Source organism: Parasteatoda tepidariorum, chromosome 5, assembly GCF_982258835.1.
Source record: "Parasteatoda tepidariorum strain Cologne lab strain chromosome 5, Ptep-v5.0, whole genome shotgun sequence".
NCBI classification, from domain to species: domain Eukaryota; kingdom Metazoa; phylum Arthropoda; class Arachnida; order Araneae; family Theridiidae; genus Parasteatoda; species Parasteatoda tepidariorum.
The window spans coordinates 96,682,056-96,698,630 of NC_141759.1; the positions used below are offsets into that span (position 1 = coordinate 96,682,056).

The 16,575-nt window shown below is 30.9% G+C and overlaps 1 protein-coding gene across 3 annotated transcripts in view; it reads right to left on the minus strand.

Moving 5' to 3' along the window:
- LOC107452531 (serine/threonine-protein kinase 40) overlaps nt 1-16,575 on the minus strand; it is a 56,417-nt gene that overhangs the window by 26,444 nt on the left and 13,398 nt on the right. The window contains exons 2-3 of one of the 3 annotated variants that reach the window (XM_087164578.1): nt 4,735-5,018; nt 2,395-2,480 (exon numbers count right to left, since the gene is read on the minus strand). In XM_087164578.1, coding sequence (XP_087020704.1) covers nt 2,395-2,480; nt 4,735-4,855 — 207 coding nt within the window. In that variant the 5' untranslated portion in view covers nt 4,856-5,018. Of the gene's footprint in view, nt 1-2,394; nt 2,481-4,632; nt 5,121-16,575 lie in introns of those variants that run through there. The other 2 variants (XM_043049548.3, XM_087164579.1) reach the window with 2 other exon arrangements.

Consider the following 16,575-nt stretch of genomic DNA (forward strand, 5'->3'; position numbering starts at 1 on the left):
ATATATATAAAGAAATAAATCGAATCTAAAACAAAATATTAAATTATAAAAATAAGCTCATTTTGACATGTATCATAGTAAAATAAACAGAATGAAATACGGAGTGAGAATCTAGAACATAGCAAATAAAGTGTTAAATCATAAAATTAAACTCAGTCTAACACTGATTATTTAAGCAGAATAAATAAATAGAATTAAATCAGGCAAAGATTTTATGGAGTGAGTGAGAAACAGAAACATAAACTAAATGCTAATCATGAAAATAAAATCATTCTGACACAGCTTTTTTAACAAAATAAATATAAAGAAATAAATTGAATCTAAAACAAAATAACAAACAAAATTTTAAATCATAAAAATAAGCTCATTTTGACAGGTATCATAGTAAAATAAACAAAATGAAAATGGAGTGAGAATCTAGAACATAATAGCAAATAAAGTGTTAAATCATAAAATTATACTCAGTCTGACACTTATTACTTTAGCAGAATAAATAAATAGAATTAAATAAGGCAAAGATTTTATGGAGTGAGTGAGAAACAAAAACAAACTAAATGTTAATCACAAAAATAAAATCATTCCAGCTCAGCTTTCTTAGCAAAATAAATATAAAGAAATAAATCGAATCTAAAACAAAATAACAAAATAATGTTAAATCATAAAAATAAGCTCATTTTGACAGGTATTATAGTAAAATAAACAGAATGAAATAGGGAGTGAGAATCTAGAACATAATAGCTATTTTAGCAAAATAAATAAACAGAATGAAATCAGGCAAAGATTTTAAGGAGTGAGTGAGAAATAAAAACATAAACTAAATGTTAATCATAAAAATAAAATCATTCTGACACAGTTTTTTTAGCAAAATAAATACTAGTAAAATAAACAGAATGAAATAGGGAGTGAGAATCTAGAACATAACAGCAAATAAAGTGTTAAATCATAAAATTAAACTCAATCTGACACTAATTATTTTAGTAAAATAAATAAATGGAATGAAATCAGGCAAAGATTTTATGGAGTGAGTGAGAAACAGAAACTAAATGTTAATCATAAAAATAAAATCATTCTGACACAGTTTTTTTAGCAAAATAAATATAAAGAAATAAATTGAATCTAAAACAAAATAACCAACAAAATGTTAAATCATTATAATAAGCTCATTTTGACACGTATTATAATAAAATAAACAGAATGAAATATGGAGTGAGAATCTAGAACGTAATAGCAAATAAAGTGTTAAATCATAAAATTAAGCTCAGTATGACACTTATTATTTTAGCAGAATAAATAAATAGAATGAAATCAGGCAAAGATTTTATGGAGTGAGTGAGAAACAAAAACATAAACTAAATGTTACTCTAAAAATAAAATCATTCTGACACAGCTTTTTTAGCAAAATAAATATAAAGAAATAAATCAAATCTAAAACAAAATAACTAACAAAATGTTAAACCATAAAAATAAGCTCCTTTTGCCACATATTATAATAAAATAAACAGAATGAAATATGGAGTGAGAATCTAGAACATAATAGCAAATAAAGTGTTAAATCATAAAATTAAACTCAGTCTGACACTTATTATTTTAGCAGAATAAATAAATAGAATGAAATCAGGCAAAGATTTTATGGAGTGAGTGAGAAACAAAAACATAAACTAAATGTTACTCTAAAAATAAAATCATTCTGACACAGCTTTTTTAGCAAAATAAATATAAAGAAATAAATCGAATCTAATAGAATCTAAAACATAATCATAAGATTAAGCTCATTTTGACACTTGTTAGAGTAAAATAAATCAAATGAAATGGGGAGTGAGAACCTAAAGTATAATAGCAAACAAAATGTTAAATCATAACCTCTACTTGAAATAGTCGTACTTCATTACCATAGTCACCACCGCAGGTCCAGACAAATGTCTGGCGTAGTTCTTATCTTAGACTAACTATAATATACAAGTGGGAGATCGCTGAATAGTCTTAATTGGAAGAATAAACTAATATAAAAATAATAGTTTTAAATAACAATTAAATATTATCAGAATTGTCCCATGCTATATGAGACAATTAGATTCTTTTACTGCTTGTTGAAAAGAAATATTTAGATATTTAACTTTACAAAATGATTTTTTAGAGTAAAAATGATCAGAACTGCATATTCTATCAACTACTTTCATTCACAAGAATTTAATACTTAGTTTTCATGGAACATCGATCAAAGTTGCCACTCTCTCAAAAGTAAAAGTTAATAAGAATATTACAATCACTTCAATTAATAAATTAAATGTAACAAGATTATCATAAGACATAAATAAATACAAAAAGTATTGCATAATCATAAGTATTGATTAAGAAACAAAACTAAGTTAATGAACAAATGAATACAAAATAAACCTTTAGAGTGTAGAAGTCATCTGTTCCTATCTTCTTAGCTAAACATTGAACAATACTCTTCACAGGAGAATTACCAATACGGGGACCTATTACAAAACAATATTCTAAGAAACATGAAAAATAAAACTAGCATTCACTATAATGGATTAAGTAATGTAAACATTGTTAATTTTTTTTAAAAAAACATCTTAGCAATTTTCTACTTAAAATGGATTATTTAGTTAAAAAAATAAAGTAATTTGTCGTTATTTTATACAAATTAATTATTAAAACTTGTTAAACTTTTTTTTTATACAAATTGCAAATATATCGGAAGGAAGACCAATGTATGTTTAAATAGAATACTTCCAAATCGTTATCTCTTCATGTTAAGATGCTAAGCATTTTAAACATTTATATATATATACAGGGGTCTGTCCAGACATTTTGTGAAAGGTCCGTTTTTGGTAAAATTGTGAAAAAATTACTCGTAATTTGTGAATATAAAATAAACGTTAAGACACATTCGCTCAACCAGGGTCCGCTTTTGTGAAAATAAGGTCCGTTATTGCAAAAAAACTTTTTCAAGGAGTTTTTAAATTGTAAAGACATACAAGATAATGCTCAACACTGTAAAGTTATAATTAAAAAAATTAAATTTTAAAAAATAAACAGCAAATGCAACTACTAAATTAGCGATTCAACATACAAATATTTGGTATTTAGCCTATACTGCTGAAAGCAGAATTTACTGCTGAATGCCGAAGACAAAATTTAGTTCGTTTATATCTGCCTTTATTCCCTCACCCCTACCTCGATTAACAAAACAATAATGAAGATAAACAAATTTGTGAAGGGTCCGATTAAAAGATAAATTATTTTGTGAAGGGTCCGTTTTTAGGTTAAAATATTTTGTGAAGGGTCCGTTTTAAAGTTAAAATGTTTTGTGAAGGGTCCGTTTTTAAGTTAAAATATTTTGTGAAGGGTCCGTTAACGGACCCAAATTTCTTCTAAACAGACCCCTGATATATATATATATATATATTATACATATATATATATGTAGACTCTTGCCCCAGGGTGTTTATGAGTTCATTTTTTAATTTGTTCCCATCTGAGATGTTCTTTTAGATTCGTGGCCTGGAAGTCACCTGATCTTGGCAATTGTTTTGTGCAGGTACCGATGAGGAAATCTTTCCTTAAATATAAAAGATTCATTTAAAAAAAAACATTTTTTTCATGACTAATATTATAGTTAAAATATAGTTCATTCACTGTTATAAGAGGATTGGGCTAAAAAGAGCATTAACAATGAAAGAGCAAATGAGCTGAAAATTTTTTTATTAAACCTTCTTTATCATATTGAAACCTTCTCCTTTGTTAACATTTACTTCCTTGAATGGGAATTATTTCCACATCATGATGATGCACAATACAATTACAAAAGCATCACAACGATTTTAAACTTGCATTTAAAAAAGAAGAAAAAACATGTAGAGGTTTGCCCAGGGTGACTACGTGTTATACCCTTTAATTTTGAACTCTCTGGGATGCTTTCTTTCTTTTTTTTTTTTTAGCTTCTTGCAGACTACTGCCCAGAAGTAGCCAAGACAAATTATTCAGCTGCAAATCCTGATACAGAAAACATGGCCTTGAATGCATTTTTATTGAACTTCTATTTTAACTAATGAACACTTAATATTAGTCTACCTTTAATAATCTTAGAAAGATATAATAGAAAGATATAATGCGACAAAATATTTAATTTAATAATAACTATTTAAATTAAATATTTTGTTTTTGTACAGAATTAATATTATATTCATACAAAAATATCTCAAGCATTTGGTTTCTGAAAGTAAAAACAACCCTAATTGTTCAACAATATATTTGTAACTTTTTTTCCAGATATGTAGAAATTTTAAAAAGAATTTACAATGAAACTCTATTTTTCCGCAATCCCAAACTTTACTCATAAAAATTAAAGTAGCTGAGATATTTAAACATGATTTGGTGATATTTCCATACAATAATCTGTCACACTAAATGCAATCACTAAAATGGATTTGAAACTTGCATTTCTTTTTATATAAAAAACACACACACATGCACAGGTTTGCCCTGGAGTAGTTAGGAGTTATACCCTTCCATTTGGTCCTGTTCTGTGATTTATTTTTTAATAGTTTCTCGCGGCAATTAGATACTAATATTATTAACTGATTTAATATTTTTTTCACAGAAAAGATAGTAGATGTCAACCTTTCCAAATATCTTTGATGTTCTACTGATTATGTTTTTTTAGAGACCACGTACATTTTAAAAACAGTTCACATGGAGAAATATAACATTATTCATATTAACCTAGTAAATAGTCCCCTGCTCTTTTTACGGTTATGTTACCGTGTGAGCATGAACGAAAACCAGTGTCTCTCCCATTTGTATTGGCATTTTCACAACCTTTAGAAAATTCTTTTCGTTTCATATGAAATAAATCAAAAATTAACTAAAGTAATAAAAATTCTATCAAACGGTATATGGAGAGCATGAATATCAGATTTCAATATTTCACAGGAATTATTGCTTGGTTCTGTCTTAATGGCACAGCGAGGCATTTATTTACGTTTATTTAGAGTAAACGCTTCTGACTTCCTTTTTTTTGTATAACTTACGACTCTGCTAAATTTAATATTTAACTTCCACCTTCCCCTGAAACCGGTCTCTCCCCAGATGGCGTATTCGAGCGCTGCGATCGCCAAATGAAACATCCTTGACATCATTTCCTGCCTGAACTGTATAAAAAGAGGTCTCTATTCAGAAACCGTGCAGACTTGGTTCTGTCTCTCCTGATGTGCTGCCTTTCCTCTTCAACTTGACGAAGCTTAAGAAGACTATCTTGAAGCCTGAAATTGCATTAACCGAAGCAAAGCATTCAGTCGTCGGAGAGCCATCACACGTGTTGCAAGCATGTCGGAAAAATTGGATTCTGAGTCAATGTCCTCCTCCTCTGATGATGAGCTAGGCGAAATTGTAGACATGTATCTAGAGGCAGCAGTGTCTCTCCCGCCTCCCACTCCTGACCTCCAAATGGATACTTCGCCCGTGGTGGGATTTCAACCCATCTCTCCACCGAGCCAACCTCCTGCCCCATCACCCGTCCTGAGAAAACCCAAGCGTCGTTCCATGGTCACGGTGGCTCCTGCTCGAAGCAAACTGGCTCGGATTCCCCTGGTATCGGCCCACGGCTATCGGAGACGAATGAAAAGAATGACCACACCAAGACGAGCCAATATTCCCAGACGAGGAACACATGTTTCGTCCAACCATAGCCGTTCCTTTGCCGTTCTCTGCATCCGCTCGGATGGGTTCACCCTCACCAATGGATACCTGTACCACGCTTATGATGGACCCCTGCGCCCTCTTGACCTGTTGAAGCAGTTGTTTAAGATGAAGGTGGGCTATCTCGTGTTGACCGATGCCATCACCCACACCCAGTGGCGAGAGGTGGTGGATAGACTGCCCGAGTTTCATCCCTCTCGAGAAATAGAAGCGGTCCTTTTGAAAAAACCCTCGTCATTGGGGCTGTGTTTGTTTTGCTCTCAAGAGGAATGCCATCGCTGGATCGCAGTATTGGGTGGCATCTCTCAGTTTCTACAGTTGCCGATGTCACCGATCCCCCACAATCGAGTTGTTTCATCTCTTGTCGATACACTTTAAACATGTGTCATTTGTAAACAATCTAAAAAGATTTAAATAGTGAATCATGTGTCAATCATCTAAAATTATGTAAACAGTCTTTGTGGATCACGTGTCCATCATCTAAAATTTTGTAATGTTTTAAAAATAAAAAAATTTTAATGAATCGATTTTGTATTATTTCACAAGAGTGTTATACTTTAAAAGTGTCACGTGGATAGAGTATCCTTTTTAATTTTAAAGTATTAAAGTTTCAATGGGCACAAGAGGCAAAACGTCAATGTTGGCCTCGTGCGTGTCTTACAAAAAAATGGGACATGTCCCCAAATCATAGATATAAAAGCAGAAAGATCAATTACTCGACCAAACGGACGTCACGGTGAATGCTGTTGTTGTTAATTTACGTCGCACTAGAGCTGCACAATGAGCTATTGGCGACGGTCTGGGAAACATCCCGGAGGATGATCCGAAGACATGCCATCACAATTTTGATCTCCTGCGGAGGGGATGGTGAATGTTGACATCACTGGTCTAGTAACTAATTTTTACTCTATGTTCACGCCCTCTAGTGAACTGCGGTGTTTCTTTATTGTGTTATAATTTGTTCTTTTTTTATTTGATTTTTATAAGTTGTAATAATTAATAATAATTGATAACATTCAGTCTCTTTGCCAGAAAAGTCCCGCAGTGGACTGATCGTTAAGACACGGTTCCCAGCAGATCACCGAAGTCAAGCATCACTGGCTGCGGTCAGTATGCGGGTGGGTGACCACTTGGATCAGTCTGCGTAGGGACCGAGGGTGTGCGGTATTGGTCCTCGTTAAGCTGTGCTACCGTAAAGTGCTCGACTTCGCGCGCAGGTCATCGGGCTACCGAAGCGGGGGTGCCATCCCCTCCGCAGAGGATCAAAATTGTGATGGCATGTTTTCCGATCATCCTCCGGGATATTTCCCACACCGTCGCCAGTAGCCCATTGTGCAGCTCTTGTGCAACGTAAATTAACAACAACAACTTTGCCAGAAAAATCTGATATTCGCAAATTTTATGACACATTTTTTTTCCAGATTTTTTTATAGATCGTAAATTTTGCAAATTCTAAAATTACAAAAAAAAAAAAGAAACTAATATGTTCTTAAAATTTAATTCTTTATATCATTCTGATATTCAAATATTTGGAACAAAATAAAGAACAATTTATGTACTTACAGAATTTAAATAAAATAAAGAACATTTTAGTTCCAAGCTAGTCCAAACATTTAATTTCATATAAAGCACAAAAAATTGGAAAATGATAATAATTGCTGAGATATAATCTCATTATTGCCTATTAGCATTCAATTAGTTTGCTAGTAAAGCGTTTTCTTGGTTTTCATTTGTGTCTAATGGAAATTCTAATTATTTTCATTCAAAATATGATTTTACTCCTCTATTTCAATTACAAGGTACTTTGATATCTGGGTCGAGTTAAAAATATAAGAAAAGTGTTTCACAACATCCACTAAGATGACAAATTGTCTGTCAAGGATGATAAAAAAATTAATGGTTAAAAACATAATTCATTGCGATAATGAACATTTAACTGTAATGTTATTGTTCAGTAATCTAAGACTTTTTCGTGGTTTTCCTTTGCATTTAACGCAACATTCGATTTGTCTAAATTTTAATTTAATTTTAAATAATATATAGGTTACTACAAAAGCTTTTATAAACATGATCTTATTTAAATTGCAAGTTACTTTGATTTCTGGGTCGTGCTAAAAGTTAAAAATATGAGAAAAGTGTTTCACAACATCCACTAAGATGACAAATTGTCTGTCAAGGATGATAAAAATATTAATGGTTAAAAAAATAATTCATTTCAATAATGAACATTTAGCTGCAATGTTATTATTGTTCAGTAATCTAAAAGACTTTTTCGTGGTTTTCCTTTGCATTTAACGCAACATTTGATTTGTCTAAATTTTAATTTAATTTTAAATAATATGTAGGTTACTACAAAAGCTTTTATAAACATGATTTTACTCTGATATTTAAATTGCGAGTTACTTTGATTTCTGAGTCGTGTTAAAAGTTAAAAATATAAGAAAAGTGTTTCACAACATCCACTAAGGTGACAAATTGTCTGTCAAGGATGATAAAAAATTTAATTATTAAAAAAATAATTCATTGTGATAATGAACATTAAGCTGTAATGTTACTATTGTTCAGTAATCTAAGACTTTTTCGTGGTTTTCCTTCGCATTTAACGCAACATTTGATTTGTCTAAATTTTAAATAATATATAGGTTACTACCAAAGCTTTTATAAACATGATTTCATTCAAATTGCAAGTTACTTTGATTTCTGGGTGGTGTTAAAAATATAAGAGAAGTGTTTCACAACATCCACTAAGATGACAAATTGTCTGTCAAGGATGATAAAAAAATTAATGGTTAAAAAAATAATTCATTGCGATAATGATCATTTAGCTGTAATGTTACTATTGTTCAGTAATCTAAGACTTTTTCGTGGTTTTCCTTCGCATTTAACGCAACATTTGATTTGTCTAAACTTTAATTTAATTTTAAATAATATATAGGTTACTACAAAAGCTTTTTTAAACATGATTTTACTCTGATATTTAAATTGCGAGTTACTTTGATTTCTGGGTGGTGTTAAAAATATAAGAAAAGTGTTTCACAACATCCACTAAGATGACAAATTGTCTGTTATGGATGATAAAAAAATTAATGGTTAAAAAAATAATTCATTGCAATAATGAACATTTAGCTGTAATGTTATTATTGTTCAGTAATCTAAAAGACTTTTTCGTGGTTTTCCTTTGCATTTAACGCAACATTTGATTTGTCTAAATTTTAATTTAATTTTAAATAATATATAGGTTACTACAAAAGCTTTTTTTTAAACATGATTTTACTCTGATATTTAAATTGCGAGTTACTTTGATTTCTGGGTCGTGTTAAAAGTTAAAAATATAAGAAAAGTGTTTCACATAATCCATTAAGATGACAAATTGTCTGTCAAGGATGATAAAAAAATTATTGGTTAAAAAAATAATTCATTGCGATAATGAACACATAGCTGTAATGTCATTATTGTTCAGTAATCTAAAAGACTTTTTCGTGGTTTTCTTTTGCATTTAGCGCAACATTAATGTATATATATATATATATATATATATATATATATATATATATATATATATATATATATATATATATATATATATATATATATATATATATATTATAATAATTTAAATAATTATTCGTGCAAAGGCATTAATAAAGATCGGAAATTGATAGATGCGCTATACAATCGAACTCCTGATAAATGCTACGAATAATTATTTTCATGAAAAAGATTTTTATTTTTAATTCTCATCGGAAAATTTAACAAATGCTTATATTTTGCTTAAAAAAATGTGTCATTAATTTGCATTTTTAATTATAAAGATTTTAAAACAATAATAGTAAACTAATGAAATTCAAAGGGTTTTAGTTTTGAACTCGTTCTGTTAAATCATATGTTTAAATATAAAAAAATTCTAATATAAACATCTATACTTCAGTTATAATAGTACCAGATGCTTCAAACTAATAACTATGGTTGAATAAGCAAATATCCTTCCTTCGGTTTGAATTAACCCAAGTTCTGAAAACCGAAACTATAGTATATAATTGCTCGTAATCTGAATGATTTCTGGTTTTAAAACTTCAGTAAGCAAACAAATAAATTATGAGTAATGAATAGACATCTTAAGATGATAGAAAATAATTTATATGACGACGCGAACGCCACTTTTTGTGAGTAAAACCGGTCTGTCAAAGGTGTGTTGCTTTTCTAAAACCCCCCGGGAAAAGTTAAATAAAGGAGACCTGTCCCATTTTCTTTTTGGAAATTTAGAGTGGTTTTGACATGGAGTTGCTAATGTTGAAATTAAATTATAATTGCAAATAAACAGATCATTTTGAGAAAAAGAAATATTTTAATAAAGATTATAACATGAAACATTAGTAGTCTTAAACCCATAAAATTGGGTAGGCTGTTCAATGACGGTAATAAAATAAAATTACATGATAACCGGATGCCACACAGGACATCCGATCGACTGAACCAGGGCCGTAACTACGCCGGGGCACAGCCCCGGGGCCCCAACGGTCAAGGGGGCCACATATGAAGAGACCACATCATGTTTTTTTTTCTTTCAAAATAAAGCACTCTAATTATATATATGTAGGAAAGAAATTGTGTTAAGATAGGTTGATGAAAATTTTCTATTTTGTAATTGCGTACCTACTATAACATAAAGGGAAGGGTAAAAAACGGTAAAACACCTTTTCACAAATTATTTCCCTTTCTTAAAAGAACAAACACGCTTTGCAGAGAAGGGGAAAGGCCACAGCTGCATGTAGTTGATTGCGTCAGACCCAGTGGCAGAGGGCCCCTCTAAAATTGATGGGGCAAACGATGCGTTTCGTCCCTCCTGAAATTTAGACACTCACAAAAATAAAGTCAAGTAAAATCAGTTATTTAAAAAAAATTTTTTTTTTTCAATTTTGAAGCTATTTTTGAAGCAGAAAACTATATTCCTCTAACATTTATGTGCCTTGCCTCTTCTGATATTTAGTTATTCGCCAAGACGAAGTATAATAAAACAGGTAATTTTTGAGAGAAAAAAAGCTATTCTTTTTCAGCTTTGAAGAGATATACATCAAGTTATTCTGTTATGGGCGATTAATATGTTTTTTGACTTTTGGAAAAGTAAAGTAAAAGTGGAAAAAGTATTTAATTTCCAATTTTTACTCTATATTCTTCCGAAATAGCAATGAGGGGGCGAACATAGTGTTCCGCCCCTTCTGAAATTTCAAAGTGCTCAAAAATAATAAAAATTGGTAACTAAAAAAAAATGTCATCTTTGAATCTATTTTCCAAATAGAAAGCTTTATTTTCTTCTGAAATAATAGTGAGGGGGCGAAAAATTTGCTTCTCATCTTCTGAAATTTAAACATTAATAGAATAAAATTAAGTAAAGTTGAAAATTTTTGAAGAAAAAAATTGTTTTGTTTCATAACCTCGACGATATTTTCCAAATAGAAAACTTCATTTTCCTCTTAAATTATAGTAAGGGGATAGAAACTTTAATTTCTTCTGATATAAAGTAAGGGGGGCTAAATTTTTTTTGTATCTTCAGAAATTTAGACATTTGAATTAATAAAGTCCAGTAAAATTGTTTTTTTTTTTTTTTTTTTTTTTTAAAAAAGAAAAAAAACTTTGAAGCTATTTTTCAAAAAGAAAATTTTATTTTCTTCTTAAAGTGAGGGGGTGAAGAATATACTTCGCCCCTTCTGAATTTCAGACATTCGCAAGAATAAAGTCGAGTAAAATTTATATTTAACTCTTATTTTCGACTTTAAAGCTATTTTCCAAATCGAAAACTTTAGCCTCCCCTTCTGAAAATTTGACATTCGCTACAATAAAGTAAAGCAGAATTGAGAATTTCAGAAAAAGAAACTACTTTTTTTCCCAATTTAATATCTATTTTTCAAATTGAAATAGAAATCCCCCCCCCCAAGAAAAATGCTTCGGTTTTGTTTCAATTTTTTTCTACATATTAGAGCTTTTAATTTATTAAAAAAATTTAAAACAAAAACACGAAAAAAGAAGAGGAGCACATCATAAAAAAACATAACAAGTGTTTAGAAAACTAAAATAAGCACCACTGCTTTGCATCCTGAAAAATGCATCCCACACTGAGACTAATAGATATATTTGAAAGCATCTTTTGACTGTGGGTGGTATGAAGGTGCTAAAACCTTCATACCCCCACAGAGTTGACCCACAGTTATCTGACTCCTCAAAAAATAGCCATCTCCTTTTACACCATGGGAAAATGACCTTTTCCTTCTTTAAATTGCCTTAATCATTTTTATGACCCTGGGCTCTTTTGTACTTTTATAAAATGTCATATATTTACAGTACCATCTATATGTCCCTTAAGTTGTCTTAAACTAGCAATTATCTAGATGTTCTAGGAAAACAGATGTAAGCTTTTAAGGGATCCAAGGGGATGACTCTTGTTAACATTTACTTAGGTCATTTTGTCAAGAGATTTTTTCTGAGACAAACGTAAAACGTTGCAGTTAAATTCCAGTTTTTAACTCATTTAATTGCCTCATTTAAATTATCCATTTTTAATTCAGATATAAATTTTCTGTTAACTTTTGTTTTGTTCAATTTTTGAAATTAAAATTTAACTTTAATTAAGAGTTTTTAAAATTATTTGCAACTTCATTTTTTCAAACATAAATCGTGATATCAATAATTCCCATTCTTTATAAAATTTTTCTTTGGAAAACAAGAAAACCAAATGTAAATTTATTTATAAGGAGGTAAGTAAATGTTTGCATTAACTCATTTAATACATTTAAATTTTATATTTATATACTGTTAGAATTCTTTTATAAGAATGGTAACATAAAAATTGCTTTTTTTTTTATGTTCGTATATAAAATTTAATTTGTATAGTATTTTAATTGATAATTTTACTGTTTATTGTGTGCATGGATTTTGTTCTTATTTTATATTTTTTAAATTATTAAGACCTTTAAATTTTTTAAATTGGAACTTCGAATTTTTAGGATTTTTAACAACTTTGTTTTCATTAAAAAATGAAAACAAAGTTGTCTTTATTTTATATAAAAGCAACCTTTATTTTATATAAAAAAATCATATTTTATTTAATAAAAAGACGCATTTAATTTAATAAAAAAGCTATGAACATTAGCTTAAATCCGTAGCAATTAAAATTTATTGCCATGACAAACCATTAGAAAGAATTTTTTTTTTAATTAGCAAATATGCTTTGACTTTTTCTCAAAAAAAAAAAAAAACTAAAAAAAAAAACTATTACTCTTCGTCATAATTTTGCCACATATCGTTGGTTCAAAACTAAATCGACACTTCTGCACTATCTTCTCATGTTATTTGAATGAGAAGTGAGTGCAGAAGTGTCGTTTTAGTTTTGAACCAGCGATATGATTACATGGCGTCATGAATACATGGGCCAAATATTCAAGAACGAATTCTTTTCAAAATATAGCTATATTTTCTAAGGACTTGTCCATATTGGAGTAAAGCAACTTTGTTTTTTGTTAATCGATGTATATAATAGAGAAAAAATTTCTGCATATTTTTTCAATTCGGACTTTTTAAAATGTGGATATATGTGCCGATAGAAAAAAAAGTCTACAATTTCCTTCAGTTTCCATAACGCGATCAAAAACTTTTAGATTTGAAACTAAAAAATAATTTTAATTATTATAATGATTTTGTCTTGAAAAGACCTTTCTAACGGTATAGTAACCGGATTTAACAGGTTTATAAAATTGGTATTTTATGATTAGCATTATATTTAGAGGAAAAGGAGGCTACTGTGGAGAGACAACATGAGGAGACAACATGAATAACTCCCCCCCCCCCCCAGTTATATTTCCTCGGTGAGATGCCGTAAATTGGTAACATTTACGTGCAGTGAACCAAAAACGTACCACCCTGAATAACTTTTGATTTAATGATCGGATCTTCACGTTCTAGGACTCCATCTTAATAATTCGAGGGTGTGACTTCAAATATGGAAATTAAATAGTGCACGATATTATATTTTAAGTTACGCAATCAGACACAAAAACATACTGTCCCTGAATAAACATAACTTTTGTTCAACAGATTCGATTTTCTAACCCCCGTAATATAGGAGGTAACTGTAATCTGGGAAATATGGTCCCAATAGTTGGGTTGGGTGAGCTATCCAAAGTTTAGACCCCCAAATGTTAAGGGAATTGAAAAATTTTTGCACACTATTATAAAATTCTTTTATCTAAAGATAATTCCATGCAAAAAATAACTTTTAGTGAATATTTATTCTTTTTTATTTAATAATAGTCTGATGCTGATCATTTACGTCGCACTAGTGCTACATAATAGGCTATTGACGACGGTCTGGGAAACATCCCTTGAGGTTTGATGCTCTGCAGAGGGGATGGCACCCACGCTTCGGTAGCCCGGCGACCTGCACGCGAAGTCGAGCACTTTATGGTAGAACAGTTTAACGAGGACCAATACCGCACACCCTCGGTCCCTACGCAGACTGATCCAAGTGGTCACACACCCGCACACTGACAGCAGCCAGTGATGCTTGACTTCGGTGATCTGCTGGGAACCGTGTCTTAACGATCAGTTCACTACAGGACAATAATAGTCTGAAAACTTTTGAATCGTAAGGCATATTTTTTTTTGTATCATTTTAAAGTATCTAATTCCACATGGAAAATACAAAATTTGAGCGAAATTGGTTGATTAGTCCTTGAGAAATTGAGTTTTATAAGTACGACTTTTTTAAAATTTAATTTCTCAGAATTAATCGATTTCGCTGAAATTTTGTATTTTGCCATGTGGAAAACTTACAATGTTTTGTTATCCAATTTATAAGCGAACAAATAACTTGTTTTCATAAACATATTCGCTAACATAATACATAAATAGCTAAAATGACGATTAGAGATGGAGTACTGAAAGTTTTTGAAAGGGCCTCCGCCAAAAATTTTTGCCCCAGCGCCATGGATTTCAGAGCACCCCCCCCCCCAACTCCATTGATGTCAATGCCATCCCAGCATCTCTCTCTACTGTGCTTCAAAGCAAGGTTTTTCCAAAAATGCCACGCGATTCCAGAGCCCATCCCAATGCATTTCAAAGCAACGCTTTTCCAATGGATGTCAAAGTCCTCGATATCAAAGCCACGGACTGTCAAAGCCTTTCGGAGCATTTCAAGATTCACTGAAAACGCTTGATGGCCATCCCTCGACCCCTTAACCCAAATAATAGGTTTGGGAAACTCAACCATTTAAAAGCGTGACAGAATCCCATGGCATGGCCTGGTTTTGAAATCTTTGGGACTGCTCAGTGGGTTTGGTGTTGCTCTCTGCGTTGGATCCTCATCCTTTGAGAAAGAGATTTTTTGAAATCCATGGACGGGGAGGTCCTGTTTGAGATGAATTGGATGAGGATATCACTGATGGAGTGACATGATAGTTATGACGAAGGATTTGTAAAATGGTCTGGCAAAAGTGTCGAGAGCTACGATCATCGAGACTCAGCACCTGCTTTCAAAGGATCAACGTTAAAAAAATATATATATTTTTTACAGTATTGTATTATATTCACGCTGTCTTGGCTTCAAGAGATTTTCCAAATTCTTCGTCATGCAACATTTGCAGAGCTCCAGAAAATTCTGATGAGCTGAGATCATAGAGACTTGTCACCTAGCTTAAATCAACAACGTCAAAAATAAAATTCATATTATACAACTGCCAGAGCCGGATTATACCTTTCGTAGGCCCTAGGCACAGCCGTTTTTGGGCCCTCCCCTCCTTCCCCCACTCCTCCCCTCTTTTCAAAATATATGCTAAAATTTTCTTGCATATTTTTTTTACATTTTTATTAATATGGATTTTAATTTACAAATTTGTTTATCGAACTTTATCCGCAATACCGACATACTGCCGATATTGCAGTTGCGATCGATAATACCATTATGATTAGTTCGATCGATAACTATATAAACACTTCACGTCAACAATACAACAACAAATCAGCAAAGAAAACAGTGAAATTGATAGTGAGATTAATTGCAAGAAATATTTTTACTACAAATAGCTTCATAGTTTTCATGATACTACTATGATAACTAAGTGAAGGAAATTAACATTGTCAAAAGTAAATCTTTAGAAATTATGAATGCAGAAGGAATTATGAATGCAAAATTATTATTGAAATTATGAATGCAGAAGGAATTATGAATGCAAATGCAGAAGGAGAAAGATCTTTCTCCAGATTAAAATTGATAAAAAATTATTTGCGTTCAACAATGAATCAAGATCATTTGGCATCGCTCGCACTTATGTCTATTGAATACGACATTTTGCGTAGTTTGGAATTCGACAGCATAATACAAGATTTCGTTTAATCCAAAAATAGCAAAAAAGTAATATATTAGATCATAAGATTCTGTAAAATAATTTATTACTCAAAAATATTATATTTTTATTTGTATCTTCATAATTTTGTGCAAAATACACTTGTTTTTAAAGCTAAATTATTTTTGTCAAAAAATTTTTTTCTCGCAAGTTTTTAGTAGGCCCTAGGCACGTACCTAGTGTGCTTATAGGTTAATCCGGCCCTGACAACTGCTTTTCCAGTCAACACTTCCTTTTCAAGTTTAACATTATTACAATTTTTATATCAACGCTTCATTTGCCGACTCACATGCCGTAGTGGCCTTCTGTATTAACTGGTTAAAAAGGGAAATTTATTTTTTTCGACATTGCTCTTCTTAAGCGGATGTCGAGTCTTGCTGGCCTCTGGATTTGAAAGAAATTTTGATAATATGTGCTATTACCCTTATGAAAAAATCGAGGTATATTTTAAAGGTATAAAGAAGGTTGTTATTTA